The sequence below is a fragment of the Coloeus monedula genome, assembly GCF_965178545.1.
Source record: "Coloeus monedula genome assembly, chromosome: 15".
Taxonomy (NCBI): Eukaryota; Metazoa; Chordata; class Aves; order Passeriformes; family Corvidae; genus Coloeus; species Coloeus monedula.
In genome coordinates this window covers 9,772,708-9,787,178 of record NC_138795.1, presented here as the reverse complement: position 1 = coordinate 9,787,178, position 14,471 = coordinate 9,772,708, and the positions used below count along the sequence as shown (strand labels likewise).

The 14,471-nt window shown below is 48.6% G+C and overlaps 1 protein-coding gene across 4 annotated transcripts in view; it reads left to right on the top strand.

Moving 5' to 3' along the window:
- Positions 1-14,471, top strand: part of JADE2 (jade family PHD finger 2) — a 72,556-nt gene that overhangs the window by 39,651 nt on the left and 18,434 nt on the right. For all 4 annotated transcript variants that reach the window (XM_082291640.1, XM_082291641.1, XM_082291639.1 and 1 more), the window contains 3 exons: positions 7,110-7,321; positions 11,034-11,201; positions 11,685-11,801. In XM_082291640.1, the coding sequence (XP_082147766.1) occupies positions 7,110-7,321; positions 11,034-11,201; positions 11,685-11,801 (497 nt within the window). The remainder of the gene's footprint in view (positions 1-7,109; positions 7,322-11,033; positions 11,202-11,684; positions 11,802-14,471) is intronic.

Here is a 14,471-nt window from a genome sequence, read left to right as displayed (position 1 = left end):
AGCCTCTCCTCCCATTCAGAGGAGACAGGAGTTATCTCTGAGCATTAATTTAAAAGATAGGCAGAAGTTTAAATTCCTCATGGGTGTTTGGCTGAACTGTTGTCACTGGGCTGTCCAGGGGCACAATATGTCATTCCCAAAATATTTAATGGCAAAGAAGTATCCTGATCTCTGACTGGCTCCTGAGGATGTGCGGGAGGAGAGCTGGAAAACACCTATGAGATCATCCAGCTCGCCTTTCGTGGATCCATGTAGCACATAGCACATGCCTTTTCCAGTCCTTTTTAGGTCACCCCAGGGATGGAATTTTATCACCAAGATCAGATAAACCTCCAGATAGCTCCAGCTCTCTGCATTCTGCCTGCTGACTCCTCTCCCAATTAAGTGGAATTGCTGTGGAAAGCAAAGGTTTTACATGAAAAGCAAAAGTTTTAAACATAAAACAGCTTTAAATAGTTTTAAACCCCCCAGTAAGATGCCTCAGTAGCTGTTGCTGTACTCGATGGAAATGTGCTGTTTAAAGAACCTTTGCGTGCTAGAGATGAAGTCAGTATTTAGGCATGCCTAAGTGTTTTATTTGTTGCTGCTGAAATATGAGATAGTAAAAAAAGTGGATCTGAAGAAGGCTAAATGAAGCCCTGAGCCAGCTTAATGTCCGTGCCACTCCAGGCAGTACAGGCCTTTCCTTTTAGACAGGAGCCATGCCGTAAGTCTTCGTTTTTATATTAACATTTTATGTTGTATTTTGTGATCTTCAGTAAATCCAAAGGTATTGTAAGAGTGGAGCTAGAGAGACTTCAAAGACCAAGGCTGAAAGATCCTTTTGCAGTGATCAGCACTTCATAAACACACGGAAAATCCTCAAGAAATTGCTAAAATTGTTGTCAGAATCAATTTTGCTGAAGGCAGAGTCGAAGTTTCTAAGTATTCCCTTGACTTAATCCATATGGTGTATTCTGCTCACATATGCCCACCACGGCTTCTATCTTGGGAGCTGGAGGTGTTCCTGGTATTTTATGGCAGGAACATGCAAAGGTCACATGGATTGCTTTTGAAGCTCCAGGGGGAATTCATCGCTGCATACTTGAGATATGTCTGTGTACTAATGAGATGATACCTCCCTCAGCGGAGGTGAGATTGGTCAAATAGATGTGAAATAAGCTGGAGTCGGTGGAGTACCCCGGGGAAGATGTGCTCAGTGGAGCAGAGGCTGCTGTCAGTCCTGCTCCTCAGAGAGTGGCTGCTTCCCTCCCTGGCGGTCCTGGGTGTCACACTTTGAGGCTGCTCCCATCCCACTGCATCCTTTTGGGATTCTGGGAGTCCCTTTTTCACCCTGAGGCAGCAAGTTGGCACTCCCTAGGCAGAGCCTGTCTCCAAGCAGCTGCCGCCCACCAACGTGTGTCTATGTCCCACTGTGCAGGACCACCCCAGTACAGAATCATAGAATGGGTTGGTTTGGAAGGAACCTTAAGCTCATCCCGTTCCAAGTCCCCTGCCTTGGGCCGGGACGCCTTCCACTATCCCAGGTTGCTCCAAGCCCCATCCAACCTGGCCTTGAACACTTCTGGGGATGGGGCACCCACAGCTTTTCTGGGCAACCTGTGCCAGGGCCTCCCCACCGTCACAGGGAAGAATTTCTCCCTAATATCCAATCTCACCCTGCCCTCTGTCAGTTTGAAGCTATTCCCCTCTATAAAACACCACAAGCCTCTGGAGCTGAGCTTATTTAGCCCCTTAGAGATACAGAAAATCGATACCACGTGTAAGTGAATGTATTAATTGTTTGCACGTGATGTAGTAATGTATAGATTATCAGGGTTGGAGATCAGTGGGAGACTCTTCAGACATTTTGCCTCCACATTTTCAGTACAATCAGTTTTTACATCAAGTTGCTGTTTTGCTGTTTCCATAAATTCCTGGCAGTAATTGCGGTAGTTTCCAGCAGTACTCCAGCTTTGCTGCTGATGGGGTGAGGAGGCTTTCATCAGGAGTGTTCTAGGACAGCCCTGTCAGAGCCAAGCATCGCTGCAGAGAGGCAGCAGCTTATAAAGTGGCTTGTGAAACATTTTGTCATCATCTTAAATTTGAGCAATAATTGATGTCAGTGGGTGGCAGAAAGGGTGATAATTGGTTCCTGTAAATCTTTTAAGTGCATTAGCAGGCTGTGTTTGCAACAAAATGTCTGTAAGTTTCACTGTGGATGCTCAGTTCACTGTTTGTGTGTTGGTCACACTTTACATGCAGGGTCTGTTTATAAATAACATTGATAAAAGATTAATGTACAATTGCTTCATCTTCCAAGGGCTGTGTGTCTACAGGTGGTGGGCTGGAAGTAGCTGTGGGAGTCCCAGGTGGTCTGGTGTGGTGTTCAGGTGGTTGGCTGTCATCCTCTGATGTCCCAGAAGGATGCTTGGGACAGGACCTGGGGTGCCCAGGGGGGCACTCAGCCCGGGGCAGGGTGGCTGGTGTCCCCACAAATGCCAAAGCAGGCATGTTTGAAGTGCCTTGCCTGGGGCAAGCTGGAGGGACAGTGAGCTGGAGGGAGATCTCTGAAGTCTGTGGTCTGTGTGCCATGTGTGAACACCCCATCCCATCAGGGACCTGTCATTCTTTCACTCTAAGGTTTTGAAAGATAGTCAGAGACAAGCCTACATCATCTCACAAGTGCTTTCTTTTTCTTACTATTATTTTTAAAAGCAGTGATTTTGCTTGTTTTTGTATATATTTTTTTTTTCCTGAAAAGTAGACTCCCAGGTTTATAGTCTGTGAATCAGCGAATGGCACAGCCTGCAGTCCTTATAGCTGTTTGTTCATGAGCTGTTTCTATCTCCAGGTATTCTCCACAGGGGGAAAGGATTTATTGTTTCCGTAAATTGATATTAGTGGAGTATAGTTCAGTCAGAAATAGGTCTCTATTTTGTGAAAGGTGGCTCTCCAGCTATTTTTTTCCTCCCCTCGCAGTGAGTTGGCTCACATCACGACAAGGAGTAGCTGAGAATTCATTTAGCAGAAGAATATTGCTCCTTCATGCCACATAAATTACAATATTACAGAAATAATTATAACGGAGGGCGGCGTTGTGTAAAGGGACGTGCCTGGTACTTCTTCCAGGCGTGGCGCTGTGGCTGCGGTGCCAGCCCAGTAATCCCAGCTCCTTTGGGATAAAGTGTTTAAATTCTGTGTTCCAGGTGCTGTACAGGCAGTTGGAAGGGCTGAGCTTTGTGGAGTTGGGCTGGGCCCCTCCCAAGGGATAAGGGGGATGCTGGGTGGCTGTGGAGCTGCAGGGATCATGGCAGACCCTGACGCAGACACACAGGGAAGAGATTTTGTTTGGAGAAAAGTTCCTTCAGGGTTTCCTTTCATGAATAAGATCTGGAGACCTCCTGTAGTGCATCATCATCTGTCACCTCTTCTCTTCCATTTCTTAAGCAAGTCCCATATTCTGATGCTTCCTTTATTTGGGAAGGTGCTACTGCCCAGCATCTTGCCCTGTGCAAAAAGGGGACAGTTTTTCTCGTCTGAGATGCCATGGGAGGCGTCATTCCCTGGATTACAGCCCTTCCCGCTGTGGGGCAATACCAGGGTATTCCAGGGAGGCTGGGTGGCCACATCAAAACCCATCATTGTTAATGCTCTCAGTGTTAATGGGAAAAGGGTGTGAGGGGTCTCCTGGAAGGGGTGATGGGACATACTCCTCCTGTGTCAGTGTTTTGAACATGGCTTCAAATCGCCAGTGATATTGGCATGAGATTGAAGTCTTACCTCTGCCTGTGTCCGTCCAGACAGAAACTGAAGAAGTTTATGCCTATCACTGCCCTTCTCTGTGGAGGCTCAGAAAAGCTTTGTTTTCTCGCCTGAGACCTTGGCACACCTTAACCAGGTGAAAATACCATTCTCTTGGTCAGCAGGTGGAGTCCACTGACCTGGTGATGGTCCCAAATGTGGTCATTGCTGGATTTGTGCATTGTAACCAAGATCAGTGTCTGTGTCTTTACTTTCCTTCTCTGGGGACAATAACAGTGTCACTTGAGCATGTACACAGGGAGTGTTTTGGTGGAGAATTTTTCTGTTTGCTGTTTAGCTGGCCACGATCAATAAGGAGAGAGTTTTTGCAACCAAAAAGATGACAATTTTATGAATGGAGTTCAGTAGCACAAACTTCATGTGATACAGAAGGAGATAAATGGAGCACAAATGGAAAAAGCACTTCACCCCCAGGCCCCATTGTTTAGTGTTTCATAAACGATTAATCGCTTCATCCCCATCAAGTGCAATTGTCAATTCAATAAGCTCTGAGGTATTTGGGATGATGCTTGGCAAACGCATTCCTAATGTAATTACATCTCAATGGAGTGTGAGAGCGCCTGCGTGTGTGTGCGCAGGAGGGACTGATCCGTATTTCCCCAGGTAATGGTGTAACAGCTGCACGGCACAGAGGCTGATAAGGGAACCCCACTGAGGCGCTGGTCTCCCTCTGGCTCTGGTCTTCCTCTGGTGAAGGAGTCTCTGGTGCAGGAGTTTTGAGAAAGCATGAACTTTCTTCCCAGGGTTAACCAGGTGATGATGGAAAATTCAGGAGGTAGGATGGGTGCTGATTCTTTCCACTTGAGATGAAGTGGGACAGTGGCAATACCAGCATGACCCTGACCCTGGGCAAGGTTGGGTTCATGATTCCTGTGGAAAACCCCCTTCCTTTCCTTCCTCATGCTGCCTGCAGCTGCCAGCCCTCTCCCATGAGCACAGGGCAGCTCTGGAAAGTGTATGGGGAAAAGCACTGGGAACACCTTGATGGTCATTTTGCTTTCTAGAAGAGCAGAGCCTGACAGGTTGGCAGGAATGGAGTTACTCCAGACTGACACTCTGGTGCCCAGGCTTATAGTCACAGATGGGGAGTTGAAACCCTGACCAAGAGGAGGATATTCTTGCTGGACTGGTTTAATACTCATATAAAGTCATGTTGAGCAAGTGCACCTCAGGTGGTGTGTTTATAAAGGGACTCCATTAAGGCAAAAATAATGTCTGGCTTTCTCTGTAACATGCAGGCAATGATGGGACAAGGGGGAATGGCTTTGAGTTGAAAGAGGATTGATCGATTTAGATTAGATATGGGGAAGAAATTTTTCCTTGTGAGGGTGATGAGGCTCTGGCACAGGTTGCCCAGAGAAGCTGTGAATGCCCCATCCCTGGAAGTGTTCAAGTTCAGGTTGGACAGGGCTTGGAGCAACCTGGGATAGTGGAAGTTGTCCCTCCCTATGGAGGGGTGTTGGAACAAGAAGATCTTCAAGGTCCCTTCCAGCCCAAACCGTTCCACGTTTCCATGATTTTGTGCTTCCTGACCTGCCGCCTCCAACCGGCACTATGCCAAGAGCAAGATGGTGGCTCCATCCCAGCCCTGGTGCTCAGAACTCGCTGTGCAAGTGCAGGATGCTTTGCATTGCTGAGTTCCAGAGGTCCCAGGCAGCCTGTGCCAGCCTGGGGCTGAGATCCTGCACCTATCGCCGGGGCTGCTCCGGAATCAAACAGGTATCAGCAGGTTCCTTGGCATGTTGCAGCACAGCAGCCCAAGCTCTTGAAAGGGCTGTGATAGGGAACAGTGGTGTCTGTCTTAGATGGTATCTCAGACTTGACATAGACGTGTAAAATGCCAGGCTGGATGTTTGCAGAGACTTGTCAAGCCAAGGGAAACCGTGCCAGTGAAACATTGGGGAAGAGCTTAAAAAGGCAGACAATGGCATGTTTGCTTGCTGAGCCCGCCTGTGTGTTGCTTTCCCCCTTGACAGAGTTTTTTCAGTTGGTCAGTGGCTATGGGGGAAAAGATGCAGCCTCTGCCAGCCCCATCCAGCCAGAGGTGCTGGGACCCCTGCAACCCCATCCCTGGGGGCTTTTCAGCAGCCCAGAGTTCAGCCCAGGACAGGGGCATCACACTGTGGCTTGAGAGATGCCCAGGATGCCAAATTTTTCTCAGAATATTTAATTAATAACTGCTCCTTATGGGTTCTTCCTCAAGCCTTTTTTTCTCCGTCTCTGCTCATAAATGAGGTATTTTCTCCCATTGCTTTGCATCAAGGAGGGTGGACAACAGTTTGGGTCGTGTTCCTTTACTGTCTGGCCAGTTGTGGATAATTCACGCTAACTAACTGCAAAGTCTGATTGTTTTGTATTGCATCCTGCTGGTACTTCTGTTGTTGTCTCCGTGCCTTCTCCTGTGATGAGATAGTGCTCATTGGGAGACAGGGTGTGGTGGGGGCTTAACTCTGCCTCTAACCCTTCACAGAGAACCTTACTGCTGCTGATGACAGATTTTTTTCCTTGCCTGGAGTGACCTCACATTGCGTTTGTGGCACCAGGATCTTTGTGTGTAGGTGGGAGGAAGCACTTCAGGGACCAGCCTTCAGTATGGCACCATTTTGGGGCTGCTGAGCTCCTGGCAGCAGCATGCCCCATCTGAAGGCAGCTGGGTATACCACTGCTAGGGATTTCTGCGCTAAAAAAACTCTCTTGGTTATTGACCTTATATTCCTGGTTGTCTCTGTGGAGAAAGCTCTGGTAAAGCATCTCTGCCACCTCTCTCCATTAAAGGTCCTGGTATGGGAGTAGCAAAAGACCCACCTGGGTCTGACCTCCTGATTTCACTAAACCCAAACACAAAACCCCCCCTCGTTTATCCTTAATTTCTGCCTTTGGCTTTGGTTTTACTCTTCCATTTAATTGGCCTTAAAATGCTCGATTTTCAGTCTTAACAATTAAAGCACTGACTTTGTGTTGCCAAAGCTTGTCTGAGCCCTCGCTGCAGAAAGCATCTTTGCAAAACTTGTCTCCTTGAACATTTAAACTGTCAGCCCCAATTATCCGCATTGCTTCAGCTGAATGGGTTTCCTTCCTCTCAGCCAGCAGCAATATTTTGTTACTGTCTATGAAATAAAAACTGCATCCCGAGTTAGGAGTAGCCGTTTTCCGAATCGCTGCTTTTACCGTCGCTGTGGATTTGCCTCTTGAGTTGCCATCTGAAATGCTCAGCCCCTGGCAAAACGCTCCCCAAAAGCGGGTGGGCGCCTGTGCCGGAGCTGCATCAGTGGCTTTGCCTTCATGCTCTGCCTTCTGCATTGCAGAAAAGCCTGAGCTGGACGAGATCACCCTGGAGCGAGTGCTGGAGGAGCTGGAGACCATGTGCTACGAGAACATGAACATCGCCATCGAGACTGAGGAGGGTTTGGGCATCGAGTACGATGAGGACGTGGTGTGTGACGTGTGCCGCTCACCAGAGGGGGAGGACGGCAATGAGATGGTGTTCTGTGACAAGTGCAATGTCTGTGTGCACCAGGTGAGCCCCGGCTGCAGGGCGGGTGGCAGCGCTTGGCTCTGCTCATCACGCTCTGGTACCCTCCTCCTCCGGGTTCCTCCCATCCCCACCCAGCCGCTCCCCTGGGCTGCTGTAAACTCCTTCCTTCCTGAATCCCCAGTGTGGCTCCGGTGGAGTGGGGATAGCAGTGGGGTCTGGGATAGCTGGCTGATAGCAAATTTGTTTTTCTTACTTTCTTAGTCCCAACCATTTATAAGTGCCCACAGAAACACACAGCCAGAAGTTGAATTGCCCCTTCCTCCTTATTCTCTGGTCTCTGTGATATTTTATGTCTCCTCATTCTTTAATGTGCTTATTCTTCTTTGCCCCATTTTTTTGCTCCCTGGTGGGATCTTTAGCACCCTGGGGTGACTAGCACTGTGTGCAGGACTTGGCTAGTGGCTGGGTGGGATGTGGGTCTGCAGTCCTGTGCTCACCAGAGGGGTGGGCTTGCACAGACCCCCTAGCGTTCTCTTCCTCTGCTTTATCTGGGGGGTGGTTGGACCTTCCAGCTCCACTAGTGCTGTCTCACATTGCAGGGTTTCTGTCCCAGCTTCCCCACTGTGTGAGCGTGGGATTTCATTTTATTTTGCTGCTGGGAGGAAAATAATTTTATTTTTAGAATTGAGTGCAAATGCTTCAAGCCCTTGCTGGGAGGGGTCTGTGGGCTCCTGCTTTTGGGGAAACCTTGACAAGGGGAAGGCAGCCACGTGAGTGTCTCCTGGGTCCCTCATGGACCCAGGGAGGTTTTACTGGTTGTGCTTTGAGGGGAAGCACTATGTGGTGCTGGGATGGCAGCAGCAACACCTGGGCTTCACCCTCTGTGTGAACCGTTTTGGGTGTTTTAGTTCTAAAGAGAGCCATTTGCTCATCTTTTGGGCAGCTTTTCCATCAGTGCTTCCTGGAGGTGGGAGAGCACTGGAGATATCTATAGTTGCCGGAGGTGGGTGTTTTGAATGGTTTCCATCAGTGAATCAGATTCCACAAAATACCAGAATGATTCAGGGTTGGGTTCGGGGTATTTTTTTTGTCTTGGGTTCTTTTTTATCAAGCAAGTGACAATGTCAGGCTGCGAGCCACAGCAGGGACTCGGGGAGCTGTGGCACCCTGTGGGCTCCACTTCAAGCAGCAGCCCCAGTGCTGCAGAAGGGGACACAGCAGCCTGGATTTTAAGGCTGTTGGAAGAAAAGAGGGATTTTCAGTTGTTTTCAGGGAGCAAAGTCCAGCCCTAAGCCCTTTGCCAGCCCATAAGCTGCTCGTGATTTAATCTGTACCTCGATTTACACCCTAAGCCGCAAAGTCCAGAGCCACAGTGCAGGGTGTTGTGTGGCATCACAGTTATCTAACCCGCACCGTGCCTTTGCCAGCACCACATCCAAAACCTGCTGGGAATGAGGCTTTCCTGCAGGCATATGGGTGCTGGTCCCATGGGCTTCACCAGAGCCATGCTGTGTCCTCCTGCATCCCATCGGGAAGGGGCCCAAGACATGGTGGTGGGTTACAGTGCCAGGAGATACTGTTGTACTCATCTGCGTATCACAAGCCCATGAGGCTTGCTATTAATTAATTCCTATGGAGTGAAGCTTTTAGAAAGCACATGCAGTCATCCTTTTCAGATTGTCAGCGAGGTGGAACTGTGCCCCCCGCTGCTAAATCACAGTTCATTGCTCTCACAGTGACAGCATCACACTTCTGTTTAGCATGGGAATGATCCACCTCCAGTTTCCAGCCACCATGCCATGGGCCTGTCATCACTGAATTCCCTTTCCCTGGTGTGGGCACGTGGCTGAACCTGCCTTCTGTTCCGTGGACCACACCAAGCTTGTCTATGGCTTGGCGTCCTCCTTGGTTTTTTGGCATCTTGTTCTCAGTGATGTTACACCCCAGAGAGATGCAGCAATAAAAATAGCTGCTCTGCTCATATTCAGCATTCCTCTGGCTTCATGGTTCTAGAGCACCTTCTGCCTGGTGCTGGACTTGGAAGAGTGTGTTTAGTTGATAATGCACCTTGTTTGTAGAGCCGCTCCTTGTCTGGGACAGAAGCCCTGTATTTGCTTCTCAGGAGCAGAACTGCACCTTCAGCTGCACTAAAATCACTAGAAATAAATAACCAAGATCCAAGAATCTGCTAGTGATGGGCACCTGGTCATAATTCCTGCTTTCCCCTGGATTTTGAGATCAGTCTGCCAGTTCATTCTGCTGGTAGTATGTATCGGGCTGATTCTTGACTGGCACTAAATCACATGTTTTATACAACTGTGTTCCAGAAATTACTGATCTGTCAGATTTGGAGACACTGTGAAACACACAGTTAAGTCTCTTTAAACTGTGTAGACTCACAGCAATAGTATTTCCTTTCTTAATTCCTTGTTATTCCAATAATCTGTTCACAAACTGGCTTTTTCCCCTTGGAAATCACTGTAAGAGTCAATTTGTGATTTGGGGCAACCAAAAGCCGTGTTATAGTCTGTTCTTGGCCAGTAAAGACTGAAGATGTGCTTTTCCCACACTCACACATCTCTGTGTGCCCCCTCTCTTCCTGTCCCCACCTGCAGCACTGGCACTTGGAGTATCAATGACCTGCAGCAGCAGGAGGAAAAGTGATTCTTTTTGGGGGTAAACTTCAAGAAATGGAGCTGATGAATGCCTGGGCTCAGTTTGAAGCCACCCGTGCTGGGGGTCCTTGTCAACGCTGGCTGCTTGCCCTCTGCAGGGATGTCAGAGCAGCCAGATGTAGGATTAATTACATTTCCTCGCTTTAAATAGTGACACAGCCCTGTGTTAGTGCCCCAGGCAGTGTGTGTTGCCCTCTGAAAACCCTTTAAGTGTGAGTTATCAGGACCTGCCAGTTAAAAACTGTCTAGCTTTAGTAGTAGCTGTTTAATAAAGTCATAAATTATGGTCAAAGTGGAAGGTATTTTTTCATTATGGGATACAGCTTATCATTTGGCTCTTCCCCAAGTACGGAAGAGAAATATTTATGAAACACTTTGGCTGCTCGGTGTCCTGCGTTACCACAGCAGGTCAGGGAGCTCCATGGGCATCCCGAGTCTTTCAGTTCTCACTCTCTTGGCTGGAGACTTGTCTGTGCCCCCTTTAGATGTGTCATCCTTAAGAATTATTATCCTTTTTGGTTGCTCCTGTCTCATTTACATTCATGACTATTGGCTTCCCCTTTTTACCTTTCCATAGTTATTTTTGCTTCCCCTTTGGGCTGTGCGGTGTCTGTAACCAGTGTGGTCAACTTTCTCAATCATGGGCTTGTGGCTTTTCAGCCCTCTGTGACCTCAGAAGATTTCTTACACAGCATTTCTTACTTTTCCAAGTCATCATGGGTCAGGAATGGGCAGGACATGAGCAGGCAGATGAGTGCACCGCAGAGCTGCTGCTGGTGGGGGCTCTGCCCATGCCCAGCCTGGAGCCAGGCAGGTGCTTGCCATGATACATGGCACGTTTTTATACTTAGCTTTTAATTAAAATCCAGGACACACTGATCTGCCATGAGCATCCATGTGAAAGCAGGGAAGGTAGTAAGGGAGAACTTCAGCTCACTGTCTGTGGCTTTGGCGCTGCGTTGAGTCTGCTGTTTATTGGGATGCAGTGGCAGTGAGAAAGGTGGGAGTGACAGAGGAGGTCTGGGAGGATGTTCATCCTGGGCTGCTGGGATTAACCCTCGTCCCTCGTGTCTCCACAGGCGTGCTATGGCATCCTGAAGGTCCCCATCGGGAGCTGGCTGTGCCGGACCTGTGCCCTCGGTGTTCAGCCCAAGTGTCTGCTGTGCCCCAAGAGGGGCGGGGCGCTGAAACCCACCCGGAGCGGGACGAAATGGGTCCACGTTAGCTGTGCCTTATGGATACCTGAAGTGAGATGTTTTCCAGCCTCCTCCTGATACATGGGTGGGCACAGTCCTGGTTTCAGGTCTTGACCCAGGGTGTTCATTAATGGTGTAGATATCAAATGCAGTTTGGCTCGTCAAGCTGTGCCAGAGACACAATGCCAGGCAGTTATCAGGCTGTGTGTTTAATGAGCAGCCAAGGGGCACCCTATTAAGGGAGGGCAGAGAATTAGGGTGCAAGGCCACAGGGTTGGGGGGCATACCTCTGAACAGAGTAAAGCTAATTTTATAAGCCTGTCGGAGATACACCTCAGATGAGGAATTTATGCAGAGGAAAAACCAGCATTCATCCAGATTTGTTTCTGGTTTTGGGGGTTTGGGGTTTTTTTTCCAAATTACAAGTGACATTGAAGAGTAAGAAATAGAATCCATCCCTCATTCAGACTGCCCCTTGTAGGAGATTTGGGACTGCAGCCAGTATTTACAACCTGTCTTCTATCTTGTGGTCAGGTTAGCATTGGATGTCCTGAAAAAATGGAACCCATTACGAAGATCTCACATATCCCAGCAAGCAGATGGGCTTTGTCCTGCAGCCTCTGCAAGGAGTGCACTGGGACATGCATTCAGGTAAGTAACTTGGCACTGAAGAAACTCAGACCTCTGGGGCTGTACCTGTATTAGCCACTGGAGAGTCTTGAGATGCTGAAGGACAGGGTCTGAATGAGGCTTATTTCTGTTCTGAGTAAACTTAATAACAAGAGCTTGTGAGGCATCATCAGATGTTGTTTGCAATCATTTAATGCACTGAGTGGTAGAAATCTAGATTAACTTTCTTTGCATAACACAGCAGTGTTGCTGTAGTGACACTAATTACTGGGACTGCAAGTGACCTTGGTTCGGATCAGAAACCTCCAGGAGATGGGCTTTGTGAGGCTGCCAGGAAAGTGAGATGCTCATGGGATACATAACCCAAGTATTTCACAAACCTCAGGGGGTCAGCCTTTCAGCTGGGGGGATATCAGGGTGCACCAGGGTTGGATAGTCCTCATTGGCCTGCTGGCTTGGAAAATAAAGTACTTACCATGTATTACATTTCCACATTCTCTGTTTTGCTACACCTAATCAAACCACTGCGGATACCTGATTGCCCACCTTCCCCACAACAGGAGGGACAGACATTCTCTTTTCAGATGGATCAGGAGCTGCTGGCTGGTGGCAGAAGGACAGCAGGGATGGAGCTCTGCAGGCTCTGCTGTGTTTGTGCTGTCATCTTGGGTTTAATTCTTTAAAGGGAGCTATTTAAAAGTAATCCCCATAGTTTGAAATGAAATCTCACAATACTTCTTTAAATCTGTCGCACTGACTCATTTTTTTGATGGCTCTGGGTGCTTATTCACCCTGCCAGATGGAGATACTGTGTCAGAATGGCAACTGCTTTCAAAGAACAGAGGGGCAGGGAAGGAAGCAAACAAGCTTGGCAGCATCAAAAAGAATTCAGTGTCTCTCAGGCTTCATCCTCTTAGTGCCATCATGACATGGGAGCTGTGAGATCCCGGGGACTGAGTGGATTTGCATTAAAGGTCACCTGAGATGGAACAGGAGCCTTGCTGCCTCATGTGCTGGCAGCTCATGGTTTATAAGTCTTCATGAGATTGTCACTGGAGCATTTGCTGAGGCCATCCTGTTGTGTGCGGGATGGTTTTACTTCAAGGAAAAGGGGGAGAAGTGAAAAAAAAGCAGGCAGTGCCTTTATTTAAGGATTTATGGGGTAAATTAACATCCACAGGTAAGTAAATATGCTCTGTACTCATCAGTGGTAAAGAGCTCTGTTTTGAAAGCTCATGTTTATGGAGCATATTTTGTGGAGCATATTTTATGGAGCATATTTTTGCTAGTGCCTGTTTATACAGGTGGGATCTACCTTCGTCAGCATTTCGGGTTTGTGACCCAGCTCTGAAAGGAGGAGTTTGTTTTCTGCAAAAGCACTGGGTGTTTGTTTCTGGCAGCAGCAATCAGGTGCTGCAGGTGGGCAGGTCTGGGGAAAGAAGGAAGTTGCTTCCAGGAGGGGATTTCCAAGTGGCTAAGTGGGTTTTATGAAGGTGAAATCTGGGAGGCAGGCTGGAGGAGTAGAAGACTGTCATCCCAGCAGGGCATCTCAGAGGCAGCACTGCAGCTTGAGAAAACACCCACCTCAGCCACATTTGCAGAGACAAACACAAGAAATCTTTGTAGGGACCTCTGTGTGTGGAGGTGTTTTTCCCTATCCGAATTTGACTATCAAAAGGGAAAGAAACTCGAAGCCTGAGGAAGGGCTCTGCACTGCTGTCTGTGCCTCTGCCCTTGCTGCTGCATGTAACTCAACCCCTGCTTTCTGGTACAGAGCTGTGAGCCCAGTGTAACTCAGTGTGACCGTAACCGAGCCAAAAATACTGCGGTGCAGGGATGCAGCTCTGAAGACACCCTTTGCCTGACTCCTGTTAAGAGGAAGGCATTACTTCATGGTGGTTCTTGTGGTCAGACATCAGGAGATGCCAGAGAGCTCAGAATGCAGGAGGAATTGTTTGCATTTCTGAGATGGAAAAGAGAGTGCCAGGAGCTAGGCTCTGGTGCAGCCTGAGTCCTGACCATGCTTTTTTGGGACTCTGCTCCCTCCTCCTCTCTTGTCAGAGCGTCTGGAAGAGCTCACTGAGGCAGCACAGAATGCCAGGGCTCTCTTGGTCGCTGGCAAGCTTCTCCAGAGGGCACAATCTTCTGCTGTCATCATCTTCCAGCTTTCTATTTGTTGTCATTTTTTGGAGAAAGAGCCCTTGGAAATGTTCTCCATCACTCCCCCATTCATCATCACTTCTCTGCCCACTGCCGCCCTCTCCCATTGAGCAAGCAGTTATCCACTGGGATAATTGGTGGTTCCCAAAGCTGTCTTCTGCCTGTAGTCCTGAAAAGGCAGTGCGTGGCATCAGGGATGAGAGCAGAGTGTGTTGCCCATGGTGCCCCAGTCCCAGCCATCCTCTGCCCTGCATCCTCCGAGGAGTCTGTGAGGCTGAAATTGCCTTTTTCAGCTGAGAAGTTCTACCAGGCTCCAGACCATCTGTGGTCACAAAAAATCACATGGTAGTTTTTTAAGGATGCAGAAGTGTTGTGTCTGATGGCTTGGCCAGTGTTCAGCACCGGTAATTAATTTTTCCTTCCTGAGCTCCCCTCGCAGGTCTGTTGGAGGAGCTGCTTCCTGCCCCTCCAGCCCCAAACTGCAGCAGAGCACCACTGCAAGCTGCTAAACTTCTGTTCGAACGTCCTTGG